The following is an 18,437-nucleotide window of genomic DNA, read 5'->3' as shown; positions in this document are numbered from 1 at the left end:
GAAACACAACTGTCATGCTCAAACAGATTGAAAAAAACCCATCATGAATATATAACATAACACGAATCATCAAATCACACACTACATGACATATATAGTCACACAAAACTGTCACTCTATACACAATTCAAAAATTGTCGCATGACATCACATAAAACTCCCCATGACATCACATAAAATTGTCACACAAGACATCACACAAAATGTCATAATCTCAAACAAACCAGGTACATAATTTTTTCACACAAGTTGTTGCACAAAATAGTCACCCATGACATCACACAAAACATCACGCATGAGTATCGCACAGGCACACACATGATCTCACACAAGTCACACTCAATTTAGTCAAACTGGATTCATTATTCAGATCAGAGTGTATCACTGGCATTGTTTATAAAGTGTCTTTTTGTTAGTAATCCATTCACAAGTGTGTCACCACAGACCAGTAGCATGAAACATGTTGATTTCTTTAAAACTCAGGAATTGGGAAAGACAGGGGCCATGGGCCACTTTGCATGTTAGAATAAAAATTAGCCCATTAAAATTTTGAAGTTTACTATTGAGGCAAGTGCCATGGCCCATTCTAAATTCAGAAAATGACTAATAATCCTGAGAGCAGCCCATTGTCAAAGCTCTCTTTCCCAATTACTGAAGAGTTTGAATTATTTTATTCGTAATATTGTTATTTATCAATGGTCAGTCAAAATTTAGTGAGCAATTATCAATCTCTGTGATTTCTGTCAGTGGCCAACTTTTCTTTGACAGATAGTGTAGGAGGCTAGAGGTTGAAGTGTTCAGAGTATTTGATGTCCGGTGTGAAAAAGCTAGAATATTGCTGTCAGAAACTCCCCTCACTCACTGACCTTGTGTTCCAGGTAGCATACTTCACAGCTATTGCGCCCTTTGTCCTCCTGTTCACCATCTTCATTGCTGTGTGCCATATCGACGGTGCCGTCCAAGGAATCAAAGCCTTCTTGATGCCCAGGTGGCACATGCTAGGTAAAATACAGGTTAGCTACAGGCTATAAGATGTTCACTAACTAGCAATAGTTGTAGCTGTAGTTGTTACAGTCCGTGATGATGATGGTTACTAGGGTTGTAATGATGCAACAAACTATCGATGGATTGCATTTGTTGAGTCACTGATAGCAATTAATCGATTGTAGAAACAAAAAACTATTTATGCATCGATAATATGTGTAACTTTTGATAATGCAGTAATTGACTTCCTTTATAAAAGTGCAGCGCAAAATATGGGATGTTTGCTTGCAGACTTCCACCTTCATATATATTTTAACAATTTACTTGATCTGGGTTTCAAGTTTCTTATCAGTTATTAAAAGACACTGAAGCTACTTCAACTTGTTTATATTTCATATAAACTATGCATTCATTTGTGGAAATGACTTCAAATGAGACAATTCCAAGTGAGAAAAACTGTTACAATGGTATCGCAATGGTTGGTTGCAATGTTGCATAGACTAAGCCCTTCAATAGTCACTGCAAGCAGTTGCCCATAGTTTAGTCTGCCTCACAGTACCTTACCACATTTAATTTAATCCCATTCAGGCCTTTCTGCAATGAAGCAAGCCCAATTTCTTTGTGTTTTGAATCTGCCATCTCACTCTTCAGTTTAAATGTAATTATTTGTCTCTGTCAAAATTTTATATATTCAGAGACCAAGCATTAGTCTATCGATACATGTGGGACCTTGAAGTATATTGTGTTAGTTAATGCCTAAACTTTAAATTTTATGTTTGATTTGTGTCAAGGAGTCAGATGTCTGATAGAGATAAAGGTTGAAAACCTGATTTATGAGTGTGTGATGTGAAAGGGGGTGTAATGTTGCAATACACATTAAGAACTGATCACTACAACTCGGGACCAATGCTGATTATATAGTACCTTGCCTTTCATGACCATTGACGATCTGGGTTAGAATTGGTCTTCAGCAACTTTGCTTGTTGCAAGAGGCTAGTAAACGAATTTGGTTGTCAGACTCCTGGACTTGTCTGACAGTCATTATATCCCAATTGCAGTGATAGATGTTCATGATGTTGATAACTGGTTGATCTGGTCTCGATTTGATTATTTACAACATAGAAATGAGTGCAACAATATTGCAGCAGGTGCTTTCAATGATTATTTGAGAGTGAACAGTTTTGCATAAAGCAATGAGTTGTCATCCTTAGAGTATATGCTTCATATTTGTTCTACAGTGTAATGTTTCAGGGTTGAAGTGTGTGTACTTATACTAAAGAATATATTTTGTTTGAGTTATTTATAGTTTTCTAGTTAGTAATTTTAATTTTCCAGGAGTGTTGATTTAAGTTGATGTCTTAAAATATTAAGTCTGAACAGCCGATGTCATGAAGATTTGAGAAGTGAAGATTTTTGTGTGTTGATTTAATGCATGGTGATTTAAATCAGTCTGATTTCTCTCCACATGTATACTGAAGGTGTGGGCAGATGGGTGTCGCCTTGTACTGACCACACTAGGATGTGGTACAGGCTGTATCATCACATTATCGGGATATGCACATCTCGGCAGCCATTGCTTTAGGTGGGTGAACACATAATACCAGTGGCTACTAGCCGATGGACTAGTAGACTTTATACCCTTGATGTCAGAATAGTTTAAGTTTTTTTATCATTTACTTGTACACTTTGTTACAACATCAATGGTCAGAATATTGTTTTGTTTTTCTCTTCACTTTCATAACTTTTTGGCACATCCACTGATATAATCCTTGCTAAGACCTCAAAAGTTATCTCCCTTTAACTTTTCAACACTTCACTCAACTGCCTTTTGCTGGTTATATTTTATAAGATCATTCGTCCGACTTTTTTGCACTTATCATTTAGTATAATGACCTTGACAAGATTATGTTTTGATTTTTCTAAGGAAAATATTTTCATTTTTTTCATTTGTCTTCAGAAACTGCTTGTGTGTGACATTTGCCAGTATCGCCACCACAACGATAGCTGGTTGCTGCATGTTCTCAATGCTGGGCGTCTACAGTCTGTCATCAAATCACCTTATCAGCAACCTCACACTCACAAGTATACAATCATATCTTTATCTATTACAATTCACATGTTATGCCATAGTAACATTAATGTATAAACTGCTTTAAAAAAAAAGAAATATGCACCGTGTTTGAAGTTCTTGAAAGACATTTAGAAGGTGGACAAAGTGCATACATGGTAATGAAATGCATTATGGATAACAGAAGGAGTTAGTTCTGAAATGTTGTGTACAGAATAAAAAGAAGTTGTTGTCCATAAAATATGTGTTATGTATATATCCATGTTTGATGGGTACAAATGAAATTAAGAAGGAATGGTTATTCATTGGCGATGTGTCTGGTATGGGTATCACAGTTTCGACTCTCAGTTTGCAGTGTTTCAGGAACTGATGTCATTTTGATAATTTGACTAGGCCCGATTCTGGAAAGACGTTTCAAACAAAAAATGTTAAGGCATTTTGTAGTAGGATTTGGTATACAAGCTATTTTACCATTTAAAGGGTGCTGATCATGAAAATATAGGATACAAGCTGAAAAAAGTATTTCTGTTACTAGTCGTTGGGGGTGGGTGTGGGATGGTGGTGGGTGGGTAACCCGGATACCTGGGATATATAGATGGGTATTGAGCAGGACCCGGGTACCTGTCTCAGTACCGGACCCATTATAATCATGTGACTGATAGATTAAACAATGTAATATGTCATTCTTTCATGATTAAAAGATTGCCTTTGAAGTTACAGACATAATTACAGTGACATCTTTTGAATATCATATATGGTTAAAACATTTAAAAACTTGACATTTTTGCCTTTGAGCTGAAGAATATGTTGCTATTTCTTACAAATTTGATGTCAGGAATTAATATAATGGGTATCTGGGTTGGGTGGGGTAATACGGGACGGGTACCCGTGTAGAAAATTAGACCCATCTAAGCCTTATATTTACCCTCAAAATTGAAAAACAGAATGGCCACCAAAATTGCCTACTAAAAACTGCCTCTAGCATTTTTTTTTATTTTTCCTTATCCTGACTCATGCTTAATTGCTTATCTCCTCCTCTTGGCGAAGGTAGTGGAACACCTGAAATCCCTTGAACTTCCCTTCTAAAAGAAGTGGACACAAAATTCACACTCACCCATGTATTACCTTCCTTCCCAGCACATGGTCAGCTGATTGGCCATGATTCTTCACTCTCTCCCTATCGCCCGACGAAGGCGGCTGGAGGCACATATATGGCGATAAGTTTTTCATTCTTTTGTTTTTTTTCTAACTAAATTTGTGTTGTATGCGGTTTTTGACTTGTATATGTTTATTATCATTATATGTATTTGTGATTATTGTGACTTTTTCTAACACATATTTCATTAATTGAGACTTAGAATTAATGAAATTGTGTTGTCAGTGCAGTTTATGGCTGTCGGCGGTAGAGCTGCATGTACTTTGGCCAGCATCTAAACCTTTGTGTTCTGCTCATACTTGTTTTAAATTTTGCATTAAATTGTCTGAAGCAGAATTCTTATTATATTTACGGTCTGTTCACAGACGTGCTAGAGATAAGCAACGTTGGCTGGCTAATACATGTCTAATCTAGTGAAATAAATCAGGTAGTTAATTATTGAGATTCATCCCAGCGAGATGCCAGCCTTATCTCCAAGGTTGTGTCCAGGGTCAGGCGAGTCACCTCCCAAGACTCAGAAGAAACCATCTGTTGAGGCAGGGCCGTCACAGGCCAAGAAAACTAAGTCATCAAAGTCGAAGTCTTCATTTGTAAGATCATCGCAGAATCATCCCTCGTTGATGAAGAAATCATTCGGGGAGGAGATTGGTAGAACGTCAATTTTTTTACGAGTCTCCTTTGATGATACGGAGTGAACACAGTTGTCATGCATTCGACGCAGATGCTTTTATGCAACAATTCACAACGCAAATGATGAACTTGTAGAGCGACGATTGGAAGAGGAAAGATGGCTGCACTTGTCAACGGTGTCGACTGCGATTCAGCGAGAGCATTCATCTAGACCTGCACTAATGTCTGAGGATGAAGAGGAGGTGCACGCACACAGCACTCCAGAAGATCCAGGTCCTGATCATCGGGTCGCAGCACAGAGAAGGATATACCCACGCCAAGTGAGTGCACTCGTGCGAGTAGATATACTTGGGGGAGTGATGTCATGCGCTCGCATGAGTGCACCCAAGGAGATTGACGTCACGCGCTCGCATGAGTGCACTTAAGGATGGACTCGTCAACGGAGAAGGTCTCCTTCAGTCTCCCCTATTTATAGAAGACGTCGTATGCAGTCACCCTCCCCTTCGGACTTAGATTCACTGCACTCATTGCAGCTGTTTGACGCAGAAGCCTTCATCCAACATGAGCTTGATTAGGTCATGTTGAAGAAGAAAGAAGACTACAATCTTCAACTACGTCGACTGCTGCTCCTAGATCTACCACGACTGCATCGTCACCGCTCCGGGTTGTCAGACAACGCAGACTTTGTCAGCAGCCTCAGTCAGCACAGCAGACATCTCTACGAGACTGCACTCAACGCAGTCATTCGACGCAGATGCCTTCATGCAACATGAGTTTAGATGTCGTGTTGAAGAAGAACGAAAACTACAATCTTCAACTATGTCGACTGCTGCGCCGTATGAGCACTCAGCCAGATCTGCACTCCCTCCAGAGGATGAAGAGGAGGCATATGCAGGCACCTACTCAGGAGTATCATCACCATCATCCTTATCATCCCGTTGCAGTTCCGAGAGAGATCCACCTACACTGAGTGAGTGCACCTGCACGGACGAGTGAGTGAGACAGCACGGATGAGGGCACTCACGTGGGTGAGTGCACTCGTAGATCTACTCATCAATGAAGAAGATCTTCATCACTCTTCCCAGTTCGTCGAAGGCACTGTCAGCACTCGTCGTCCCCTTCAGACCTGGACTCACATAAGAAGGATCATCGGCATCCATCGAATGTGTTGCACTCATCTCCAGAGGAAGCCCTCTTTTCGGAAGTCACATCGTGGATCATGAATGGTCTGGACTTGGTCTCACCATCCAAGGATTCCAACTTACCCAATGCTTATAGGATGAAGAAGGAAGACATGCGCTAACATTTACGGCGATAGCTCTGATATCTATGATTTCTGAGAAGTTGTCTATGACATTCAAGTCAGCATCCAAGTTTCATCAACAACATATGCCACCTTTCAATGCTTGTCACTTCCCTCTTCACCATGTGTCTACAGCGTCGTTTGATTGTTCAAACGGCATAGAGATCTTCTACAGCAGACTCAACGTTGCCTATCAGGAGGCTTGTGGCAATTAATGGCAGTTTCTGATTGGACAGCCAGCCAGCTATAAATAAACTTCCTTGGAATGTCAACACGTTCGGCGTTGATGATCTGAAGATGAAGAATGACGCATCTTCATGGCATACAAGCTCATCATGGGAGAAGTCAACTCAGTCTACAGTTGGACTTCACTATCAGGCTACCAACTCAGCTCGAATGACTTGAGAATCTAAGTCCTTGGGATTTGATTCATCACTACGTTGAGATACATCAGATCGGTGGGTTGAAGTTCAAGCCAATGATTAAAACAAGTTCTATGTCAGTGATAATGTCTACTCAATCTGCTCACGTCACTTCAGGATATGACAAGACGAAGACGCCTACTACTACATCTATGACAGCGGTTCCTGAGTCATGGTTTCATGTCCTGACTGGTTTACGATACTGGACATCTTGAGACCATACCTGCTATGGTAGACTCGCCAGTCAATGTTTGCGCAGGAATTTATATATTAGAGCCTGCATTCCACAACCATCTTTAGGTAGACACGTCTCTTCTAGGATGGAATGCGCATCTAAACAATGAGACTGCAGCAGGATTCTGGAAGAAGGAAGATCTAGCTCTTCACATCAACCAGCTGGAGATAAAAGTGGTGATGCATGTTATCCATCATTGGTCGACAACACCGAGAGACAAGTTACTGTTGATCCAGATGGACAACTCAACAGTAGCCTTCTGGGTAAACAAGGGACTAAACCAGACCTCCATCTCTACTACACCTTACGTTTCTACTCTTCGACGTGGTCGACAGTCTGAATCTGAATAAAAGCATCTCACATATCAGGAGCCTGCAAAATCATGTATATGGCAGACGCCTTATCTCGCCCTCTTCGTCTTTCACCAACAGAGTATACGCTGCATCGAGAGATGTTTCAACTAATCAGCTGGAGGTTTGGATCACTGCAAATAGACTTACTTGGAACAAGGTTTCTCCTTCCAGTGCTGCTACCAAGATTCATCGAGAAAATCAGACAGCTGCCAGGTCAGACGGACAGACAGTTCCGCATTCCGGTCTTGTATTCAATACTTGGACCTCATGACTACTGTGACAGTTGAAGGCAACATATCTGAAGACAGCAGAATATTTATGCCACTTACGACATTCCAGAGATCTGAAAGGCTCTACATTATCTACATTATCTAGAACCGAAACCAAACTGACTAAAGTACCTGAGCTATTTGCCTTCCTACACTCCTTCAAGTTGGAAGGTCAACATCATGGGATCTAAACATTGTACTTCAACATCTCACAAGTGATGCGTACGAACCGCTTGTTCGGACCTTATTTGAACTGCTAATTCAGAAGACGCTGTTTTTAACTAGCTCCAGCTGCACACATGTCACAAATTCATGACTAGCATGAGTGATTATGACCCTGTACTCATAATGAAGATACTTGTACACGAATTGTACACAACTAGTCTTGATTGCTATATCTTGACATTTAGTTGCATTAGAAACTAGCAGGACGCTAGTTACTTTTGATGTCATCACGTGCCAGTCAACAAAGCCTTCTATGGAAGACAAGTTCGACTGGATGTGATTCCCCCCCAAATCTACAATGAATATGAGAAGAATAGGACCGAATTATCACCGTTACAAGTTCCCGTTAGAGGGGAAATTATTGGACGTAATTTGGAACTAATAGCAGAATCCAGTGTGGTCCTACCCACCGCTGTTTCCATCGGATTCTGTAAGCAATTAAGCATGAGTCAGGATAAGGGAAAATACGTAATTTTCTGAATAAAACTGATGTTTTGTACTTATCCTGACTCATGGTGAAAGCCCTACCAGCTGCCCCTCACAGACACGCTGAATTCTATTATTCTTGTGTCGGGCGATTGTAGCAGAGAGTAAAGTATCATAGCCGATCAGCTGACCATGTGCTGGGAAGGGAGGTAATACATGGGTGAGTGTTAATTTTACGTCCGCTTCTTTTAGAAGGGAAGTTCAAGGGATTTCAGGTGTTCCACTACCTTCGCCAAGAGGAGGAGATAAGCAATTAAGCATGAGTAAGAATAAGTATAAAATATCAATTTTATTCAGAAAATTACATTATCCACAATCAGCCTAGTCTAAATGTTTTTGATTTTTAATTTTCAAATCCAAATTTTAATTGTATATTTTCTTTTGCCAGGCAGTTATCATCAAGTAATCATATTTTCAATTTTACAGTTACTTTGATTTTGTGACTGTTCTCTCCCATTAACCCGAACACAAATTACTTTTCCGTAAAGACATTTGAAGCTTTACCTGGTTGTTAACATACCTCTGGACTGGCGGTGAGATAGCTCTGTGGTTAAAGCATTCACTCATCACGCTAAAGGACAGGTTCCATTGCCCACATTGGTGCAATGTGTGAAACCCATTTCAGGTGTCCCTAACAGTGATATTGCTGGTATATTGCTACCAGCAGCGTAAAACAGAATTCACTCAACCTCTAGATGGGTATATGTATTTCAGACATTGACTTCAGGTTTATCACCTAGATCGGACATAATAAACATGTTTCAGGCTTTATCTGGTCATTAGCATTCTTCTAGATGGGATGTATGTATGTTTCAGACATTGACTTTGGGTTCGCCATCTTCCCAGCTGTAAGTTCATCACTGTCGTTTCCCCCCTTGTGGTCCATCATCTTTTACTGCACACTCTTCATTGCGGGCATCAGCACCCAGGCCGTACTCCTCCACACCATCCATGCCGAGGTTGTCTGGAAGCTGCATCTTGACACGCACGTCAAACGCATCATCTGTCTCGTTATTCTCTTCATTGTCTTGTTCTCCATCAGCCTGACAATGGCCACGCAGGTGATTGACAAGAAGATACTGTTTGAATCCACTGTTTGAATCAAACTGATTTGCAGGGACACTGTGGTCCATATTATCCCATGAAGTAAAAACTTACTATCCTAATAATGAAGATACAGTACTGTCTGCGTGTTTGACTGACTGTGCTTCATAAGCCCAGATAGCTTGGATCATATGTTTACCCATGAAGCAGCCATAAAATTTCTGAGTATTGTGCTGGGATTCAAACTACAGAAATTCTGATCCAAAATCGGATGCCTTGTCCACATCTGTGGGATGACTGCACACCCTGCAACACCCATGTGCTGGAGCGATTGATTGAATAACTGGTCAAGCAATGAATTATATCTCACTTGAATCTGTGATTGTCAGTGAGCTTGGGAGACAAATCTACATTGGTAGATTAAATTTTATAGAGTATGCTTGTCATTGTTGTGTATGTTAAATCAAGGCATTGAACTGGTTTTTTTTGTTTTAGGCTGGCTTGTATGTAGTTCAGTTACTGGATAAATATGTGTACAAAGTGGCCATCCCATGCATATGCCTGTTGGAGACAGTTGTGACCATGTGGCTGTATGGAGTTCGGAGATTTGCAACACGTATATCAGACATGACTGGCAGTGCAGAGAGCCCATGTATGAGGTGGATGTGGAAACTTGGCACACCCTTATTCCTTTTGGTGAGCATGTTTCAATGATAATGATAGCGTCATTAGTTTGTAATTTGCACAGTCATCATCACTTCAGGAAACAGTGCACTATGAGGAGAGAATCAATCTTAAATATGTATTACTGTTCAGGAGTTATTTCAAACCAGCTGCTACAAAAGTAGAACTTCAAAATATGAAATGAAATGCTGTTGTTCATTGTTATTAAAATATATTGGTTCAACACTGATTCTTTAATTCATCATTCTTGCAACAGGCACTGACCTTTAAATTTACAGTGGGCATTTAAACATTTATTGTTATTTTGGTTGATGTTATCTACATAGTTGATAAAGTGATTGAAGCAGACATAAAATATTCAGGCGGTTGTGATCAGGCTCACTGACTTGATTGTCACGTCATCGTATCCCAGCTCTGTAGATCGATGCTCATGCTGATGATTACTGCTGCTATATAGCTGTAATATTGCTGAATGCAGCACAGTACAAAACTCACACGCTTAACTTTTTTCCTTATCTGACAATAAAAGTTTCATATAGTCTTTTTCACTTACAGATCACCATCTGCCTCTCTGTTCTATCTGAGGAGACAGTGAGAGTACCCCAAGGGACAGAGCATCTGCCTGTGTGGGGGATGGTACTTGGCTGGTTGCTCAGCTTCTTACCCCCACTCATCATGGCAGGGTTTGGCCTGGTCTTCTTTATAATCTTCAGTGGACCATTCAGAGTGGTGAGTTGTCTCCCTTCTTTCACATTTCACAAATAGCATGACTAGAATTGAAACAAAGTCATAAAATTCTTTAAATTATTTTTCCAGACACACTTTAGTAATAATAGGGAACATATCAGTTTAAGAACAATATTTTTCTTTTTAGCTTTTCAGACGCAGTGTCCATACATTAGTTGAATCTTCTTTCTCGAAGGAGGTTTGAAGGAACATTGTAAACCCAAAGTCACTGTGTTCTGTAATCTGATTGGTTGAAAAACATGATCAAATAGTATTTGATTCATGGAAACTGCAAGACTGTTCGCTGTGTATTGACACGTAGAAACATTGCGAAAATGCCATCGGCAGTGGTGATGTTATTCAAATCATATTGTGACGTAAAGTCAGAATTGCGTCACAAATGAGCAGCTCCACATGCTACCATGGGAACCAGCTAAAATGGCCAGCTGATGACACATCACTGCTGTACCCGTACTCGATGTAAACGAGTGCAGACAGTTAAACCCTTTGGTTTACATTTTGGTGTACAATGTCAATAAACATCATGTGTTGGCCAATTTCCGTGTGTTATTGACTATTTGAATCACGGAAATGCATTTGGAACTGACAACATCAGCCAACACATGATGTTTATCTCCTAAATGACACTTTCATTTGTGCTTTGTATACCCCATAGTTAACCATGATTTTATTATGTATTCATGAAATCCACTGTAGCCAAGGGCCAACCATACAGTGAATGGTACCTGGTGGGATGAAATGACTCAATATCTGTTTTCCTTCTACATTTACACAGACATTGTTGCTTGCTGTGCACATTGATGGGGTAATAATGTTTTGTATTGCTTTGTCCATTCACCTAGTGTATATGTAAAGTGCAGTACAAGTATACACTCATTATCATTATTGAGAAGGTTCTTTTGACCTATACTGTTTAGCATAAGGCATAAAGTTCATGTGAAATATAACAGATTGATAAGTTCATGTGGAAAGAATTGTGTAGTAGTGTTATCTTTCGCATGTCATTTCTTAGGAAAGTATAAATTCTAGTACTATTTGGGTAGGGTCCCATACAGGATACGAAGTTGCACCCACAGAGTCAGGCACCTAATTGCAAGCACACAAAGTCAGCTGCCTAACACACTCAACCACCACAACTTCCACGAAAAGGAAGTCAAACAACTGGTTGTTGAGATTGCACACTTTGTGTACCCCTCTGATAGGTGTACTTTGTGTACCCCTTGTGATGTTGACAAGAATATCCTAGAACTCTTAAGTCAACATGTGAAACGGTCAGCACAATTGCCAGGAGTCTGTGACTTTTTAAAAATTGACATGTGCATTCATTTGAAGGTACCCATCTTGGAAGGCCAGTTAAGTCAGAAATGATTCATAGAATCCACAATATGGTTATTAAAAATTACTTAGACTTATTGCTGGCTTAGTAGGTCTTAGCCAGGGGAGTATACACACCATTATCACCGAAACGTTGGCAGTAAGGAAATCGTCTACTACATCTAGTGACACACCAAACCCTGTGTTTGATATTTGCAAAATAGACATACAATAATAAATACACTGTACCCAATGTTTCCCTACATACAGACTGACGGTCCAACATTTCCACAGAAATGACCTTGCCATATAGATTCCAGTGTGCAAACTTTTTACTGTCTAAATATAATTCAGAAACCATTTTTAGATAATTATCAACCCAAAAATGATGACAAATGACTGAAGGCCCAAAATTTTACTGACTCTTGACTTACAACCTCTCACCATCAGGGCCTTTAGAGAAGTGGGTAATGAAATATACCTACATTTTTGGAAAATGTGTTCGAGATGTTTACTAGTCTTCACTTCACATCCTACTAGTGACCTTGTTTAACCAAGTACATGTGTGGTAATATTCTTCAGAAAAGTGACAGGTCACAGATGTAGGCTGTAAAACATTCTTAATCTGAAATATATGGAAAATTAATTAATACATGTGACATTTATTGCCCCGAAATATGCATGATTCATGACAGTTTACATCTACTGAGATCTACAGCAAACTACTGAAAGATATTTCATAGTTAAGGCAAAATATGGATGGCACAGAAAGATGTCTTACATCAGTGAATCTCTTCTGTTCATATAGTGATGGTGGGGTAGCCTAGTGGTTAAAATGTCCACTCTTTCTTCTGAAAATACCCCACAGGGCAACAATGTGTGAAGCTTGTGTCCTTTGCAACAATATTGATAGAACATTGCTAAAAGGAGCACTCACTCACTCACTCACTCACTCACTCACTCACTCACTCACTCACTCACTCACTCACTCACTCACTCACTCACTCACTCACTCACTCACTCACTCACTCACTCACTCACTCACTCACTCACTCACTCACTCACTCAAACAGATTAAGGTGTTAAACTTCACACTGAGCACATTGGGTAAATGGAGTTGAAATTTTCCAGTTTTCCAGACACCTAAAGTGACTTTCAGGGTAGGGTCACAGTGTTGAGTGAGGTCGAAATATAACTTTGAACCATATATATGTCAGCTGAACAACCCTTCATGTTATGCGTAAATGTGACTTGTAATAGTAGAGAGTTCTTAAGTCACTAGTGATATATAGAGTAGAGGTCGGGATGATTTGTGTCGATAATACTGGAACAGACATTGTTCAGACCTGGAGATTACTTACAGAGCAGTTTACACTGGTGTGTAAGTGTTTATATTCACAGGTTTGAATGCAGAACATAGTAAATACTACTTTCAAGGTGACTTATTCTTACTTTTGGGCTTTAAATTTGGAAAATTAAGAAAGCAGATTATGTGAATTGGTCTCCTCTGGCAGTCCTTGTGTTAAATGGAGCACCTGGTCCACAGTGCAGGTGTTTACTGTAATTATGAGAACTTACCTCAGGACCAGTTTGTCGGAACCACTTTTTAAATGTCTTATGTTAGAATGCAGATTGGTCTTACAGCTTGAAAAGGTGACATGTTTGTTGACTTTGGTCTTGATTACATGGGAAATCTGATGACAGACTGGTCCTTGGTCGGGTATGGTGATTGTGATGGACAAGGGGCCAGTTTGAGTCTTGGCCTGTAGGGCTTTGTTCAACTCACATACAGCAGGGGCACTTTGTATGGTGATTCTGATGGACAAGGGGCCAGTTTCTGTCTTGGTCTATAGGGCCTTGTTTAACTCACATACTGCAGGGGCACGTTGTATGGTGATTCCGATGGGCAGTGGGGCAAAATTCTGTCTTGTTCAAAGATAATGAGGGTGTTGTTTGACTCAACCACAGCAGTGATAACCTTGTAGGGTATGATGGTTCTGATGGACAAGTGACAGGTTTTGTTCTTGGTTAAAACGCCTTGAGGACCTTGTGTAACTCAAACAGCAGGGCTTTGTATGGTATGATTATACCAATGGGTAGTGTTGCAGGAATCTTGGCTTGGACATCTAGATGGTTTGTTGACCTCAAAACATCCCAACTGTTAAATGACAGTGAGATTTGTTTGGTGATGACAGTAATGGAAGCAGATCACAGTGCCTCATGTGTGGTGCTGACAAACAATCATAGTTTACATAACTTAGTTTATTTGATTCTCCAAATGGGTACTATGTGTGATGGCCATTTCTGCTGTCCTCTGCTGTAACATTGCTGGAATATTGATAGAAGATTCCACTCACTCACTCACTCACTCACTCACTCACTCACTCACTCACTCACTCACTCACTCACTCACTCACTCACTCACTCACTCACTCACTCACTCACTCACTCACTCACTCACTCACTCACTCACTCACTCACTCTCAATACACCACACAACCATGCATCCATTCTGCATGAAATGAAATTAACACAAAAAATATACTGTGTCCTGAAAGAAAGTATTTGATAAATTTGAATGCAAAAATGACTAAAATGGCTTGAAGAAATCTTTTCTTATAACGAAAGACAATTGAAAAGAATTTCTGCACTTATGACATAGCATTGATTTCCTAAGTCACAAACAAAAGATGTCAGAATGCATTATCAATACATTAACACATTAGCACATTAGCACATTAATATGGAAGTATGTATACAAGTCAAGAAATGGGCAGCTGAAGTAGACTCTTTGTTCTGCAGGAGATGCTAATGGCAAGCTGTGTTATATCTGTGTGTGACGACGAGGCTGACCGATTTACAACATGGCATAGTTTTCTGTCATTCATGGATAGTATATCTGTCAACTTGCCTTTTCTTCGCCCTCATTGTCTTCTACAAAATAAACCTTGACTGTCACCTGACATACTGAGACTATTTTCAGTGGATTGCTTGACAAGAATATTGCTACAAGTTTTCTTTGAGTAAGAAAAGAAAGTGTTTGCGAGAAAGCCGTATGAAATAGACAATGATGGATGCGTGAGATTTCAGTGTTGTTGAGCAAGGTAAGACACTTACACTCACAATTAACGGTAGGTCATTTCTTAGCGGTTAGTGTCCATGCTCACAGATGTGCGTGTCCTGCGTTATGTCGTCAGCAGAACAAAATATGTTGAAATTCTTCATGTTGTTCTGAATCTCATCACAAAATTGGACGTTTTGTTGAATATGTGGGTGATCGTTTGAATGGATGTCCAGAATTAGACACGGCCAAATGTTTCAGGTGTTTGAGACAAGCCTCTCCCTTATTCAGTGTGTGTTGCAAGGGTTGTTAAAGTGCTTACAGGAATATAGCAGTTCTTCAATGTGGAATTTAATGAGGAACTTGTATCTGAAGCAGTTGTATTAAGCATTGTACATTCTTTACATACTTGTATTCAGATTGGAAGGTTAAGCTGAAAGCGTGTTTTGCAAGGTAAGATAAATAATTTCTTTTGATGAGAATGTTGATGACGCCATCTTCTGACGCTTTATCTACAACCTAGGACATAGCAGTTGTGAAAAATATAATGGAGCCTTGTTTGATTGGATCGTGTTGATTGAGTTTGATTGGATAGCATTGACTGAGTGCTCAAGAGTTTGCAAAATTAATTACAGTTAGTGAGTTAGTTTGGATTTCCTGAAAGTTTCTAGGACTTTGGTCCTGCCCCACAGCGGAGCACATGTGATACATGTGGTCTCACCTTAGGCAAGTGAGTTTGTTCATAACTGCCTCTGCTCACCCAGCAGGAAATGGGTACCTGGTGACCTTCTTGCACCTAACAGGAAGTTTGGGTTATCCAAGGTAATAATGATCAGATTGTGGGCTTTGAGCAGGATATCTAGCGATGGAAAAGGTGTGTTATGAATATTCTCATCGTTATCATTATTATTGTTTGCTTACATAAAAATGAAATAATAAAGTAAAATGAAAGTAATAAAGAGTAAAAACTGGTCATGAATAGGTGACTTTAAGAATGAAATAAATTATATACTGATGAAAATGAAATAAATTATGATTCTGCAACATATCAGCATACCAGGTTGGTTATGTATCATTTGAACGACAGGTGTGTTTAAGTGCATGTAGTGGCTAGCTTATTGCACTTGAGCAATTTAAAGAAACCTGTAGTGTTTAGCGTTTGTTGTGAGGCTGTTGGCCTGTTACGTACCTTACATTGCTAAGTAGTACTAAATACCTCCAGTTGTAATGATCAGGGTGATATGCAACACATGTTGTTATGAAAATGTTAATCAACAAGCAAACAGTCCACAACAAACTCCACAAAAATGTGCTATATATTACACATATATACAAGTTATTCTATGCCAGGACAGTATTACTGTAGAAATAAGAAGAAATCAGGTGATCCTGAGTTTTATTTGAGTAAGTATATTTTGAATATTATGTTGATCTTCACATTCACTTAAAGGTCACATGCAACGTAAAACACAGCTTTGCAGATTCTGATACCTTTAGGTATGCACTTACCGAAAGAAATCATAAAAAATGTCAATTCAACCTATAAAGTTGAAAAAAACGCGATGAAAAAAAGAGTTCAAACGTTTTCACTAAATTCCCCCCAGTGCTGGGGGGAAAACTGGTTTCAACAGTTGTGCTGCGCTGCGTCCATAACGCATGCGCAGTGAATAGGTTCACGGAGCTTGAAACAGTATGCATGCCCAGCGTCTGAGGTCGTGAGCAGTAGTCTAATCTTGGTTGTGTACACAAACAAGTAAATAATCTACTCGTTACATACAAAAACTTGTTGATTGTGGTAAGCAGTCTCTGTCACAGAGAAAGCTCAGTGTCTGGTTTATTCACACCTATATGTCTGTCAGCCTGTCTGCTAAAGACAACATGCAATCCACAGCTTCAATCATTGACCACATGCAATTTGAACTTAACACCTATCAGACTATACGACATAAAGAAAATAAGTTGATTTATGACACGTGCACCCGAGTCCCGTGTCTGCCCCATTATGTAATTAGGCACGTGTGGTACACATGACATGTTTTTATGTCTGTGGGTTGCAAACAAACTACATTCATTTTTTTCGGATGGCTGGATTTGACGGAAACTGGTGCAAACTCTTGTCAGTTTCAAGCCCTGCTTTGTACTTGGATGAATGACAGATTCCAGCCACGCAGTAGTTTACCATCTCTATTGACATGATTTTTGATCGGATCGAGCGCAAATTCAGAGAACATGTATTTTCCAAACCCAACATCTCTATATACATTCTTCATGGATAACGACTTCTTTTAGTGTATATGATTTTGTTTGACAACAGTATGTGAATCCATACTGAAACGACGCATCAAGTACACAAAAAGAAGTTGTTATCCATAAAGAATCTTACTTTCTTATGACTGGCTTTACTTCTAAAATGCCCATCAAATAGATCATCTTTCTGTACACACAATGAACCCTCAGCATATCAGCAAGGGAACCAGCCAATCAGAAGCCGTCGTTACACTTGAGTGCATATCCACCGGCTATGACTGGGTTCGGTCTCCCGAGGGCTTCGTTTCGGGGGAAGTAAGCCCAAGTACAAAATATTGCACTTTTGAATCATGATTGTACGCTTATAATTTTGTTTATTTGTTTTTTTAAAAGCAGCAATGTATATTATATGTCATGAATAAGTGATAAATATGTTTGAATTATGTTCGATTTTTTGGTTGCTTGTGACCTTTCAATGTAGCTTAGCTGATGAGACTAAAATCAATGACCAAAAGTATTGGTTTGATTAACTCTCTGTCTCTCTGTCGCTCTCTGTCTCTCTCTTTCTCTTTCCTCTCCACTGTCTTTCTCTTTGCCTTTGTTACCCGTGAAGGTCCCGGGGTAGAATAGGCCTTCAGCAACCCATGCTTGCCATAAAAAGTGACTGTGCTTGTTATAAGAGGCGACTAATGGGATCGGGTGGTTAGGCTCAATGACTTTGTTGACACATGTCATCGGTTCCCAATTGCGCAGATCGATGCTCATGTTGTTGATCACTGGATTGTCTGGTCCAGACTCGATTATTTAGAGACTGCCACTCTATAGCTGGAATATTGCTGTGAGTGGCGTAAAACTATACTCACTCACTCACTCACTTTGCCTATGTTGATATTTTTATGAGAAACAATGCTTATTTTCATTTTCAAACAAGAAAAAAAAGTTATGTGTTTTTAATGAAATATTTAAATTGTTTAACTGCTTTATCTGACATTTATTTGTTTGAATGTAAAACTATAAATGCTATGTTGCAATAGAGATATTGGAATTTTCTTTTCTTTAGTCATTTTAACCCAACCTTGCGGAACATAGTGATGAAGGCATTCATATGTCATACACAACACAGAAATCAATATTATCTATGTTTCAGATTTTATACACTCTCCTGTCTTTTAGTGCTTCCAGAATCACCATGGTTACTTGCATAGCACA

General features: G+C 39.5%; 1 protein-coding gene across 1 annotated transcript in view; it reads left to right on the top strand.

The window, feature by feature from the left end:
* Nucleotides 1-18,437, top strand: part of LOC137274432 (uncharacterized) — a 162,252-nt gene that overhangs the window by 82,116 nt on the left and 61,699 nt on the right. Inside the window, exons 7-12 of the mRNA XM_067807606.1 lie at nucleotides 879-1,013; nucleotides 2,463-2,566; nucleotides 2,942-3,066; nucleotides 8,948-9,192; nucleotides 9,671-9,871; nucleotides 10,415-10,588. Of these exons, the coding sequence (XP_067663707.1) occupies nucleotides 879-1,013; nucleotides 2,463-2,566; nucleotides 2,942-3,066; nucleotides 8,948-9,192; nucleotides 9,671-9,871; nucleotides 10,415-10,588 (984 nt within the window). The remainder of the gene's footprint in view (nucleotides 1-878; nucleotides 1,014-2,462; nucleotides 2,567-2,941; nucleotides 3,067-8,947; nucleotides 9,193-9,670; nucleotides 9,872-10,414; nucleotides 10,589-18,437) is intronic.

The sequence above is a fragment of the Haliotis asinina genome, chromosome 2 (assembly GCF_037392515.1).
Source record: "Haliotis asinina isolate JCU_RB_2024 chromosome 2, JCU_Hal_asi_v2, whole genome shotgun sequence".
NCBI lineage: Eukaryota > Metazoa > Mollusca > Gastropoda > Lepetellida > Haliotidae > Haliotis > Haliotis asinina.
This window is presented reverse-complemented; position numbering and strand designations above follow the sequence as displayed.